Genomic DNA, 14,012 nt, shown 5'->3' with positions numbered 1-14,012 from the left:
ATCTGGTTGTTTGATCTTATGAGCAGAAAAGGTGGAACTTGTAAGCTTTTGTTCACATGGAAATTCAAAACTGAAAATGTTCAGACAGTTCACCTCCAAACCAAAAAAAAATGAATAGGAGTATCTCAAAGTATATCTCAAAAAATACTATAACCCAGAGTTGTCAAATAATGGCTGAGTAACACTATAGCTCCAAAATAAAATGTAATTGGGAAATATTTAATAAAGTAAAGAAGAATACAGTAGAACATAGATGAGGTTAGTGTGTGGATTTCTAAATCAATATGTGACCTGCAGGGATTTTCTAGTCCAATTTCTTTATCTTAGTAAATGAGGACACATTGAGATGAAGTGACTTGTGCCAGTTCAGGGGAAGTGCATGGCAAGCAGTCACTGTTCTAACCATTAGGTCATGACTTTACAGCTAGTGGTTTTTTGTCAGTCAGAATCCCATTATCTTATTTATTTAAAAAGCGTCTCTGATATCTTTTAAGGGGGAAAATGCAAATAGCTTGTAGTACAAAGAGAATATATTGCATGCTTTATAAAGTATGATCTGCAAACTAAATATATACGAAGTCCTTTGCAAATAATTGGATATTCTGTGCAGATTGCACCTGTAGTCCTCAGTAAGTCTATATAAGCTACTCTTGTTCAGTTGTTGAAACAGTCTTCATCGCCAGATTGTTCACTTTTTCTCTGTGTCTACTATATTTTGTGACATGAAGTAAATGAAACAATTCAATGTAAGTGTGACTCAACAGATGACTGTAAAATCATTTTTTTTAATAAAAGAAACAAATCTTAGGAAAGGATTTGTTTTTCTGTTTCATAATATGGTTTGTAAACCTAGCATTATCTTCTTGGCTGTGTTACAAATACATCATGATTCAAGGTGCTGCTCAGAGTTCTGGAAAATCTCAGTATCCTTCTTAGTTTGTATGTGAATTTGGGCAAGCCTGTTAATCTCTCTGGGCCTTAGTGTCCTTATCTTTAAAATGAAGGGTTGTATTAGATAACCTTTGAAGTCCTTTCTGGTTCTACATCTGTGATCCTGTTTTTCTCAGTGATTTTTTATACCTAAAGTCCAGTAGATGGGCAACGAAGCCATAAGTTATTATAAACATTTGGCAAAATTGAACATCCTATAAATGTGCTACCAGTCCATGATACAAGTTCAAGAGATATTTTCATATCCTTTAAAAACAGTTTAGATTTAACTTTTATATTCATTCACTCATTTAATTAATGAGTATTTATTAAGTGTACCACTTTACCAGGCATTTTGCAAGGCTTTAGGGACATAAATATAAACAATGAAACAATTCCTACTCTTTAGAAACTATTGAATAGTTGTTAAGTGCCTATGTTTAGTACTTTGTTAGGCTCTAAGAAAAATTAGTGCAGTAGTTTCTTAATTGCTCTCCAGGCTTCATTTTTTTTCTCTACTGGGTTTGTTTTTTTTTTTTTTGAAACAAAGTCCTACCAGGGTAATCGAAGCACTTATTTCTTCAGGGTCTTTTCTCTGCTTAACAACCTCTAATGACTTATTACAACTGTCTATAGAAAAAAATTCTAATTCCTTGTCCCCCTTTTCACTCCTAATCTAATTCTGCTTTGCCCATCGAAACTACTCATATGATGAGATCACTTTACACAAGGAAAGTGTGTAGAGGGTGCCACCACCTGGATTCAGAAAGCTGAAGTAAGGTTGATAATATTAAAACTAGAAGTAGGCATTCAGTTTTCCATAGAACTTTCAGGTTACTAAGTACTTCATCCACAGCAACCATGGTGGTTAGTGTAATTTTACCGATCAGGAAACTGAGATTCGTAGAAGTTAAGTACTTTGCCCACCACCACATGACTACTAAGTGAGAGAGCTGTAGCTGAAACTGATTCATTGCTTTCCCTATTACACCATGTTGCCACTCACTGTGCTATACCACAAATGATAGCAAATCTTTTAAAGAACCGAACTGAGTATCCTATTGATACCAGAGAAATGGAATATACTGTCAAGTACAAGAAACACAGTAGAAATTAATTGTTCAGTCTGAAAGAGCAGATGAGTATGTAGTTAGTCGTCTGAGTCATAACTTACATCACCATACAAAGGATGTAGAGAGACAACTGAGTTCAGTGAGAGGAAATACAGGCATCCTAGAGAGCTGGGTCACCCTCATGGGGAAGGAAACCAGATGGGAATTATATGATTGATGGATTTTATATAAGTTGTCAAGTGACAAGCATTTCTGAGATTACTTTCAAAGTACACTTTCCATTTTATAGCCTTCAAGGATTCCCAGCTCTTCACACTCAGCTCCTGACAAGAATCTTGTTTTGGGACATTTTTCAAAGTGGTAGCATTGGGATACTTCATCATATACTCCACATGAAAGGTGGTTTCATAGGATCATCTCAGAAATCTCAAAACTGTATTGTTGAGCAGATAATACACCTCTGTAAGAGATGCAGAAACACTCTAATAAAGCTGTTAATTGCTTTCTAGAAATTTAAATCTCTGAAAAATGAATGCCAGAAAGTGCTAATAACAATTAGTCTTTCAATATAACCCACGCTGATCAGTAATAACTCAAGTCTTAGGTGAAATGAATAGAGAAGAATCACATTATAGTGTGTGTTTGGACCCCACAGCATGTCAGAAACAATATTCATTTCCGTATAGAAACCAAAGGTTTTCACAAATCTATCTCATGATTATGGTTGACTGGCACAAATTGTTCTGAACTGGCTGATAGTGGGACTAGGTTGAATAACACCTATGCCTGTAAAGGCAAAGGGGTATTTTATAGGAACTATAAGAAGATTAAGCATGATTGAATGAAGTATTTTTTAGGAAGATAGTAAGTGGAAAGCTTGACTGGTAAAAAGATAATAATATTTGTGGAAGAGGCTCTCAGTGAAGGCCTTAGAATAAAGATAGAAGACCCATCTAAAGAGTGAACCAACCCCACAGCCCAATTCTATTCTGTCTCTTCCCCACTTCGAAGGGCAGAACTGAAGAAAATTTCCCAAGCTTACCTGAGTTGTGACTTTACAAAAAGGAAGTAGCAGATTTTATTTAGTTCTCTCCAGGAGTCTTCATCTAAGTCCATAAACCCTGTGTACTTGCCTAATGTAAAGGGCAGCCACCTAGACACTCCTGTAGTGCTTTACCCAGACCAGACTAGATGACTTCTAAAGCTACTGTCCAAATTTTCCAGAAAACTTTCCTCTTTCCCCCAACTATCTCTGCCTCTGTCAGGTAAACCCTGTGCTCATCCCCTTCATTTTCATTCATCCCACTTCTTCAGCTTTACCCTGAACTCCATTAAATACAGAGTTGTAATCACCTAAAATGACAGGTATATCTGTCTAATGCCACTCTAGAACTAGAACAGGTCCTAAGCTGGAGTCTCAGTGTTCAGATTCGATACAAAATAAGCAAACATACATTTGTAAACATACACAAACATACATATAAACATTTATGCCTTAATTTATATTTAGCCTTTAAATAGTAGAACAAGCATACTTAAAAAGCAAATTCTTTGATTCATTAAGAGGAAGGTGTTATTAAATATCATTGTGTCTCAGACCTGCTTAGAGTTTCTAATTGTTATTTTTTTTCTTCACAGATGAAGGAATTTGTAATGAAATCACCCGGGTAAGTAACATGAAGATTTATTTTCTACTGCTAGCAAATAGAAATCAGAAATCTCTGATGAGTGCCTACTTATTTATGTACTTCATGTAGTAGCATTGCATTTAGAAAACTTCTTGAAGCTAGATTGTCCAGGCATGGTTATTGGGGGGGGCTGGGAAATTATGACAATCCAATATGCCAGTGTTGGCATCATTATAGTATTAGTCATTTTGACAAATACCAAGTAAACCTTTTCACTTCCAAGGGAAATAATCTTGTGAGCTTTATGTAACTCGGGGGACTAAGCTCCTGGAGGACAAGGACTGTATAACACCTAGTGTATTGTGGGTGCTCAGTGAGTGCTAAATTATTGATAAAGCCCATAAAATGAAATTATATTTAATTTTATATACTTCATTTCAGTAACTTATTTAAAATTGGATAAAATGTTGAAAATCTAATATCAGAGCATTAGAAGGAAAACAAAACCCTGTTAGGTATTATTAATCCTCTTTAACGTTACAAATGAACATTTGAGAATCATCCATAGAATTTCCTTTTACATTGCTGACCATAAATAGAAGGAAAGCCTTTGAAATGAACAAGGATATCTAGCTTCTTAATTTTTTTTTAATCACCGCCCCTTTGTGAATAACAACCCAAATATGAGGAATTTAAGAATCAAGACATCAGTTGGTCCATCACACATTTTTCAAGGTCTTTCTGTGTACAATGTGCTGGGCTAAGCGCAGGGATGAAATACAAAGATAGATAAGACAGTCCTTGCCCTCAAGGAGCTTACAATATACTCTTAAGTAAGGCACTTGCACACATACACACACACACACACACACACACACACACACACACACTCACACTAACTCAATGCGCATTAGAATGGGATGTGTATTTGAAAGGAAGACATAAGAAGAGTACAGAAGTCTATGAAATCAAATGAAGTTTGGGATATCAGGGAAGATATTCTGTGCCGAGGTGATTTTTGAGCTAAAACCTAAAGAATACATAGGATGTCAATAGACAGAGATAAAGGGAGAGTATTACAGGGCCAGGTAACCAACTGCCAGAACACACAAGTTCAGAGATAGGGGAGCACAGTGTGTGTCCAGAGTGCTTTCACTTGGAAAGGATGTGGACTGAGAGAGGAATATTGAATGTAGGAATTAGGAGGCGGCTGATAACTACTTTCTGCCTAGTGGGTGGGGATGGACACTAGATTGCAAGGGTTTGAAGGACCCTGAGACAAGTTATTTATGTCCTGAGTGAGACTTGTAGGCTGAACTTCCTATGGGTTACACAATTCATTTGGTTCTTCGACTTTTTGCTATAAAATGTTTTCCCCAGAATAACTCTTTGTATGCCATGGACAGCAAAACTTTGTGACAACATAAATATGCACATTTGCTTTTTAAAGTAGTATTAAAATTGTCTCTTCATCTCCTTTTGTGTGCCACGGGTAACAGGCTTCCTAGCCTTTTCCTAGTTTTCATGATGCAAAATGAATTAATGATAAGGGAATGAAGGCAAGCAGGTGTAGCTACTCAATAAAAGTGTTTGGCAATGAAAGAGTCCTAAGATAATACTTTGAGGAGGGACTAAAGTAGGGGAAAGGCCTAAAAATAATATTGGTGAAAACACTTGAAGGTTTTTGTAGAAGGAGGGGAGAAATAGAAGAGGAGAGAGTAAATATTTTTAAAAAAGAAATTTTCAATACAGGTAAGATAGGTCTTAAGAAAGATGGGGGAAGGGAAATCAAGGGTACTAATGGAGGGGAAGATACTGATTTTGGGGAGGAAGAGAGCCACCTTTCCTGTGAGGAAAGGAGGTAATAAGTGAAGATTCATGTTTTGAGGGGCAGCTGGAGAGGAGTAGAGAAAGACTTAAATCGTTTCGGTGATGTAGGAGTTGGCACGATCTGATGAGAGTGAAGAATCTAGGCTGTGCTCAGGAGCTTGAAGAGAGAGGAGGAAGTTTAGAGCTGACTCTATGGAGGATGTGATAGGGAGCCAAAGATGAGATATAGTATACTTGCTGAGCAGTAGGGTGCATCCAATTGACATAATGATGTTATTATTAGTGTTAATAATAATAACACCAGAATTAATGATGTTGATGATAGCTAATATTTACACATAGAACTTTCAAGTTTGCTGTTGAGGAACAGAGAAAAGGCCAAGTTGGCTGAATAGCAGAGTGTGAGAAGAGAACTTGTGAAGAGAGGTTCTGGCCAGGCTGTGAAAGACTAACCAGAGGAGTTTATATTTGATCCTAAAGGCAATAGGAAGCCAGGAGAGTTAATTCAGTTAAGAGGATTATATGGGCATATCTGCATTAAGGAAAATTACTTTGGCAATGTGTGTAGGATGGTTTGCAGTAGGGAGACTTGAGGCAGAAAGACCAGTTAGATTGTTGCAGTAATCCAGATCTGAACTAAGGTGACAGTGTGAATGGAGAGAAGAGTTTGGATTAGAGGGAGGCATGCTGTGCAGGTAGAAATAGAGATCTGGGGTGGAGAATAAGGAGTCAAGGAGAATGGTATAAACCTGGGAGATGGGGATAATTGTGGGTTTGTGGGGGAGGAGGAAAGAAAAGAAATGAACATTTGTTAATTATATACTATGTTTTAAATGCTTTATAAACTACCACAAAGATGATAAGATAAGCACTTAGCCAGGTTAGGTGCTTTACAGTTATCTCATTTGATCCTTGTAGCAATCCTGAGAGGTAGGTGCAAGAAATTGAGGCAGATAGAGATCAAGTGACTTGTCCAGCTCACACAGCTAGTAAGGATTTAAAGTTGGACTTGCACTCAGTTCTTCTTGACTCTAGGTCCAGTGCTCTATCATCTGTTCCGCTGAGATACCAAATGGTTTTGATGGTTTTTATTTATAGTATAATTAGAGCTCTGAATGTATTCTTTCCCCTTCATTTCTAATTTTAAAAATTACTTCACTTGAGATTATAGACCAAATTACACCAAATTAATTTTATTATTATTGTTTTATCTTAAGTTAGGGTTCAAACCCAGATATCCTGAATCCAAATTCAGTGGTCTTTCCAGTCTTAGCTCATCCTCTCCATACTGGCATATGTCATGTGGGTGTTGAATAAATCTTGCCTGGCACAAACACAACAAATGCTCCTCACATATTTCCATTCAAATGTCACAGATTTTGTTGCTCTTTGGCTCCCATTTATTACTGATTTCTCTCTAGCAAACATACTCTTAAGGCATACCCTATGACCTATTTCTATCAAGATTACACATTCTCTAAAACAAAAACAAAAAAAAGATTACATACTCTCCCCTTCATCTACCTAATACTCATATTCTAAGCTCTTCATACTTCTTGGCAACTAGCTGTCATTACCCTGGAAGGTGCCCATGAAACTAACAGGTAGCATATAGGAGGGAGGGAAGTCTCATTTTTTTTAGCTCAGTCTTCTTCCAGTATCTTCTTCTGAAGACCTATTCTCTACTTTACTTCTCACAGGGAAGCCAGCCCTGCCTTTCCATATGTTCCCAGGGAAATCAACTCACATTTACAAGGACCCTACCTTCACTAACAAAACTAGCATCTGTTGCTTCATTATTTTCTGCTTTACTGGTGGGTTTACATAAAATATTATTATAATGACTTTTCCCAGTGATTTTCTCCTATCTAGTTAAAAGTTCTTTGAATTTTTAACCAACTAATGATGCTTTTTTTCTCTCTGCTCATTCCTCAGAGAGCTGAGGTTCTGAATCCTGCTGTCTACTCATTTCTTATCATGGTCTGGTCTTCTCTTCATAGTTTAGCTCCAGCTTATTTTTTTTCACCTGAAAAATGCTTCTCTGTGGTACAACCCAGCTGGCTTCCTTGCCATCCCTCAGACATGACATTTCATTTATTATATATTATGTGTTTTGACATAGACTGTTCCTATGTCTGAATGTCCTCCTTCCTCACTTCCTACTCTGAAAATTCAGAGCTACCCTCAAAGCTCAAATCAGGCTACAGTCTCCTACATGAAACCTTCCCCAATACCACAGCTAATACATGTGTATACATATATGTTTGTATATATACGTATGTTTATATGTGTATGCACACAGATATGTAATTATGTATGCCCACACACGTGCATTTTAAGTCTGTGTGTATATGTATGCACACATGAAGATGTAAATATATGATTGTGTTGCCCTGCTCCCTCTTCTGGAGGCCAAATTTTGCTTCATAGCCATCTTTTTTATCTCTAACAACTACTACAAAGTAGGTACTTGATAAATGCTTGTTAATTTATTGATTGGTCCACCTGAAGTGGAAACTTGAATTTTAAACATTTTTTCCTACAAGGTTTCTATATCATTCACCTCTGTATGGATGACCACTTGGATCTTTGCTGTCTCTGTAACTTACTTAACATCTAATAACCCATCTTGCCCAGGTTTAGAATGTAAGCTGCTTGTGAGTAGGGGTTGTTTCATTCTTTAGGTGCTTACATCTCCAGCACCTAGCACACTAGCTGGCACATAGTAGGCAATTAGTAAATATTTATTGATTGATTGGTTGAACTATGAAATTAATCTCCTGCCATGGTGGTAGAATTATGAAAATGGTTTCAGGTTCAGTATTCTAAGCCTAACCCTAAGGTGTTACAGTGTCCAGATCTTTCATTGAAATGTTAGTAATGTTACCTGGATCATTAGATCAAGGGATCAGAGTATTTACCTAAACCCAAAAATACAGTTATAGATGGACCTACAGCTATATCTGAGAGGACCAAGGTCTCTAGATAATAGTAGCCAATTCCCCACTCTCTACTTAGTAACTGGAGATTTCCTTCAGTCATACAGATCTCTAGAATGTAAGTTCTTTGGTGGCAGGGAATGTTCCATTTTTTACTTAATTGATTGATTCATCCCCAGACTGCCAGCACTGCTGGTCCAGATAAATTAGGCCTTCGCATTTAATATGCAAGCCATATCACATTCCCTATTTCCAAATCTGAGAAGGCTTAATTTTCAGCTGCCTCACAGTTTCAAAGGATCAGCAAATGTGTTGCCTATCAGTAACCCCTTTAGTCTCACATTCACATCTCCTCTGGTAGAACCCTCATAATAGGTTCATTACTGCTGAGATATAATTCATTATAGTTGCTCCCTCACGATTTGGAGTCAGAGATTCAGATCCCAGTTCTCTGTGGCTCTTGGCTAATAATTTAAACACTCTGGAGCTCAGTTACATCATTTGTAAAATTTAGGGGTTGGGATTGATGACCTCTGAGGCCCCTTCTACTTCTAAATCTATGAGAATTCTTTATCTGTATTGATGTCCAGACCACCAAATCTCTTCAGGTCTCTCCCCTTCAGCCCTCATACAAACTCATGCCAACCAATCTATCCATGCTGAATAATAGACTTTTTGCTAAATCTACTCTAGTCTCTGAATCCACTAAGTGAGTTATAGTCTAAACTTCCTACAGATACTCTTCCTGACTGCCAATCAAGCATGTTATTTACTATGCCACCTCATTCTCTTTACTTTCCAACCCTACTACACTGTATTCTGCACTGTGTTCTCCTGGCTGAGGCACCAAAGGTTGGTGAGGACACTGTGCAGAGGAAGGCTGTGATGTCTGCCTCATCATAGGCATTTATAGCACTATTTTATTTGCAGTTTGCTGTTCCCATTCTGTGGATAAAGCTGAGAGTCAAAGGGATTAAGTAATTTGCCTAGTGTCAGAATTTGCAAATTGTCTGTTGCTCCCAATTTTGGAAGCAGGATTTGAATCTTCCTTGACTGAAAGGAGTTAATGTCATACCTGTCAAGAGTAATAATGCATTAACATTTATTTATATAGCACTTGAAAGCTTACAAAGTGTTGTACAGTTATGATCTCATTTGATCTTTACAACAATCTTGTGAGGTATTAACTGCAATTAACAGGTGAGGAAACTGAGGCCAGGAGAGATTAAATAACTTCTCTAGAATTACTCAACTAATGAGTGTCTGAGGCAGGATTCATATATTAGTATTTCTGACTCCAAGTCCAACGTTTTACCTGTAGACCCAACTAGGTGTCCGCTGAAAAGAGTGTGAAAGAAGTATTAGAAAAGAGTGAGACCAGTTAAAAGGTTGCTACGCTAAATCTGGTGCCCCAGAACAAAGACTTGAGGGGTAGATTCACATTTACAGAATTTCTCCCAGGGCCTGAGGTTTATCGTCTCCAATTTTGGAAGAACTAATATTTATCAAGAGCTAGTAGGAATGAGCCATGCTATGAAAGATAGCCTAGAGCTGCCATCACCATTCTAGCAGCATAGGAGGCTGAGGACCAAGGTGGTTGAATGTATCTTAGATTGCCAATTCTGTTCTGAGGCCTGGTGTCCTGCAAATCTTGCCCCTGTAGGAGAGTGCCCTCACTATGCTGCTTACTTTAATACTAATTCAACTCACCCTCTATATACTCTTCCACCTTCCCACCAGCTGCCTTGCCCTTGAGTGAGTACCCTTTTCCCCCTTTTCCTTTTCAACCCTTCTTTAGGCTTTGTCTTCTCCTGTAAAGCAATGTCTTTGAGAGAATGACCTGTCTTGTCTGACATTTGTATCCCTAACACTTAGAACAGTTTCTGATGCATAGTAAGTACTTAATAAATGCTCTATTAATCTCAGTGACTGCAAAACTGATATCTCTGGGTCCCTGAAACATAGTAACTCATGAACTCTGTAATCACAAAGACTCAAGAGATTAAACTCACTTAGGGACAGAAGGGAGAAAACTTAAATTTTATCAAGATCTGCATTAAGTAATTCAGTACAACCAAACTTTGTCTATTTGATGTGCCAAACGTTTGTATCAACTACAGAGATCTACTCTTTTATTTGTTTTTTTTGTCCTCGGAAGTATAGGCTTCAACTCCTCCCACATTTTTGAATATTAATATTTTTACAATTTGCATTTATTTGTATTATTTGTTCTAATATTATAAACAAATGTGAATTCTGTATTCCTGACTCCATTCTGGGCCAACAGATCAGCTCTAAGAGGTGCTAAAGAAGGATGGAAGGGATAGATAGAGGGTCTTTCATTTGACCAGGAGGGAGAAAGTGGAGAAGAGAGAGAATCTAATTTGTGGATGCCAGTTTGTGTAAACCAGGGGTAGGATTTTTCGGATGTATTTTTTTTTTTTATATAAAGGATTTTAAATAGATTTTAGTTTGTTAAAATATAACTACAGGACATGTTGTGTCCAGATGATAACAGTTGTACACTTATAGATAAATCTTCCTGTTGAAGTGTTGTATTTCCTTGTCCTATGGTGATAAAATGTTTTGTATTCAGACAATACTACAAAATATCATAAGTCCATGAGAAATAACAATAATGCATAATGACATTCATTTGCTACTCCTTCACAGTTTTCTGTTAAGGCAAAACACTTGTAGGACACATATTTACATTTGAGCAATAATAAATAATCACTTGGGCCACAAGGTGATACAGTGAATGGAATGTGGGCCTGGAGTCACAAAGACTTATCTTCCTAAGTGCAAATCTAGCCTCAGACACTTACTGGCAATGTGATCCTGGGCAAATGACTTAATCCTGTTTGCCTCCGTTTCTTCATCTATAAAATGAGCTGGAGAAAGAAATGCTCAACCACTCCAGTATCTTTGCCAACTGTAAACCACTCTAAAATTTTTGCTAATAAAACCCCAAATGGGGTCACAAAGAGTCAGACAGGACTGAAAAACAACTGAACTGAAATTATCACTTCGGAACAAGAGCTATGTGGACGTAACTGCACTTACGGATAAATTCAGGAAAGCTTAGTTAAATAGAGGAGTCAAAGTAAACAGACATTTATCAAATACCTGTCGTGTGCTGGGACTACAAAGAAAAGGCACAAGAGAGTTCCTTCCCTTGGAAAGCTCACAATCCATTGTGGGGGCCAACACAGAAAGTCTAATACTAGTTATATTTGATCTATGAAGGCAAGCAACTCATCAGCATGCTTTATGCATTTTTCAGAGGAGACAAGGGATACTGCTATAGTTATAAATATTTATTGCTTAAAACAAATATGTTTCCCCTTGAAAGTTACCACGTAAATTTACAGAACTGTAGTCTTTTTAACCAACTTACATCAAGCTCTGGAGTCACATTTTCTTACATACCTGTTGTTAGTTTGGCTAAGGTCTAAACACATCTCATTTACTTTATTTTTTCTCATGGTCTCCCCTCAGATTATCAGATTTACTATTCTGTTCAGCAGCTCAAGGAACTGGGAGACATTTTCCATCCATTCAACTCCAACAGTATATAACATTTCAGCTTCTAGTTGCATAGAACTAAGAACTGGAGAATCTTGGAGAATAATTTAGTATAGTCCTGCTTTGGTCTCCCTATAAGTACAATAAAAGAAAATAATATAATTGCTTATCTGTTTACATAACAGTGTCTTCCCATTTTTCTTAAGAAAAGCTGAAAGCCATAGTAATTATTGTTGGGACCACAAGTGGTAAGATAGTTATTTGCCTCTGATAAAACTGAAGTTTCTCCTGGAAAACCTTTAATGAAATGTATTTAAAGGGATGGTGTATCTTTCTTATCAGAGAGTTCAAATTAAGAAAATAATCATACGTATATGAAACAAAAAGTATATAATCAGAATTACATGAGAGAAATATCAGCAGTCTGTCAGACCACCTAGAATAGAACATTAAGTAGTTCTTTAAGGAATGGGATCATGTTATAAACTATAGAATTGGAAAGGCTCGTAGAATCATAAATTTAGAGTTGGTAGGAACTTCATAGATGGTCTAGTTTAATCTCATTATTGTCTGGATGAGCAGAGATTCCCCTTGGGAGATTAAGCAATTTCTTCTAGCTCACAAAGGTAATAAGTAGCAGAACTATGACTCCAACCAGTGCCCTTTATTTCAGATAGAGCAATCTTCTTTACATTATACAATGAAAAATCTTACCTCCTTATTTTATAAATGAGAAGACTGAGGCCCTAATTGTTTACATGACTTGACTAGTCATATCAGGATTAAAATCTAGGTCTTCTGACTCTAAAGCCAGGGTTGTTTTCATTACACCATGCTGTCTCTGTCTCTCTCTCAACATGCCTATTTGATGTGTCAATCACATATGGGACTGTGTGGCTTTGGAGATTGCTGCAAACAAGGCACATTTTTTCCCCTCAAATAATCTTCTCAGTGTAATAATAGTATGGCCTTTTATTTTTCAGATAAATAGTAATGAAGAGAGTGGATAGGACAAGAACCTTGAGTTGCACAAATGCAACCATAGGCATGCTGAATTATTTTATTTGATATCATTGATAAGTGATCTCTCCCTCCCTCCTCACTCTCTCTACCCCCCCATATATATGTATGTACATTTGTATCTACATATTTGAAATTTCTACCAATGTGACTGCTTGTGTGAATTCCATAGAAGTCTTCTGGTAAAACAAAAATAAATTGAAAATATCCTTACTTCAGCAATTTGTTGTCATAGTTATTTGGTCTTTAAGTCATGTACGATCCTACATGACTCAATGGACGTTGTCCATGAGCTTTTTTTGGCAAAGATACTGGAGTAGTTTGCCATTTTTTCTCTACTACTTCAGTGTTTAGTGACCATTATATTTGGAGTCTCATATCTATTTAGATGATCTGGAGATAACTGAGGATTCTCAAATCTACTTATCCTTCCATGTAAGAATTACAAAATCAAATTACAACACACCTAGAAAATTTCATTCTCATCTCTATTCTTCCTTCCTATAAATATAACCTTTAGAATATTCAGAGAAAAACATGTAGCATGTAGGCTCTAAGGCTACTATTCCAACTTCCACTTACATACTGGTGGGTCTGGTCCCCAGAATATGTCTGGTTATATCTCTTGTTAGGATTCTAAAGTTTGTTTTTTTTTTAATACTTGTAACTTTTCCAATAAATGAACCTACCAAATCTGGTGTATTCTTCCCAATATCATTCAATTAGTTAATATTTCCCTATTATAAATTAATGTCAATTAACTTTTACAGAGGGATATTTATTAAACAAGTACAGCAGAAGCCTAAATACTTGTAGCACACTCAGCTTTACTACCTCAGTCCCTGGGTTCAAGGTTCAACTGATTGTTAAAGACATTTCCCCCTCTGGGTGTGGCATAGCTGATGGATAAGTTACTCCCTTGCTTCCAGTATGTGGTGTCTCAGCTCCTGGGTTGATCCAGTTCTGGGCTGGAGTTGGCTTCTCACTAGACTCAGCTTACTAAAGTTTTTAGCAGATTCTGTTAGGACTTCAGTTGCTAGATCCATGATGGATCTCCTGATCTT

At 37.0% G+C, this 14,012-nt stretch overlaps 1 protein-coding gene across 5 annotated transcripts in view; it reads left to right on the top strand.

Moving 5' to 3' along the window:
- The window catches only part of PDE10A (phosphodiesterase 10A), a 435,545-nt gene that overhangs the window by 239,720 nt on the left and 181,813 nt on the right, over window positions 1-14,012 (top strand). For all 5 annotated transcript variants that reach the window (XR_011974697.1, XM_072643848.1, XM_072643847.1 and 2 more), the window contains one exon: window positions 3,642-3,670. Coding sequence is in view for 4 of the 5 variants with exons in the window: in XM_072643848.1 (XP_072499949.1) it covers window positions 3,642-3,670 (29 nt within the window). In the remaining variant the exon portion in view is untranslated. The remainder of the gene's footprint in view (window positions 1-3,641; window positions 3,671-14,012) is intronic.

This window comes from Notamacropus eugenii, chromosome 2, assembly GCF_028372415.1.
Source record: "Notamacropus eugenii isolate mMacEug1 chromosome 2, mMacEug1.pri_v2, whole genome shotgun sequence".
Lineage (NCBI taxonomy): Eukaryota > Metazoa > Chordata > Mammalia > Diprotodontia > Macropodidae > Notamacropus > Notamacropus eugenii.
This window is presented reverse-complemented; position numbering and strand designations above follow the sequence as displayed.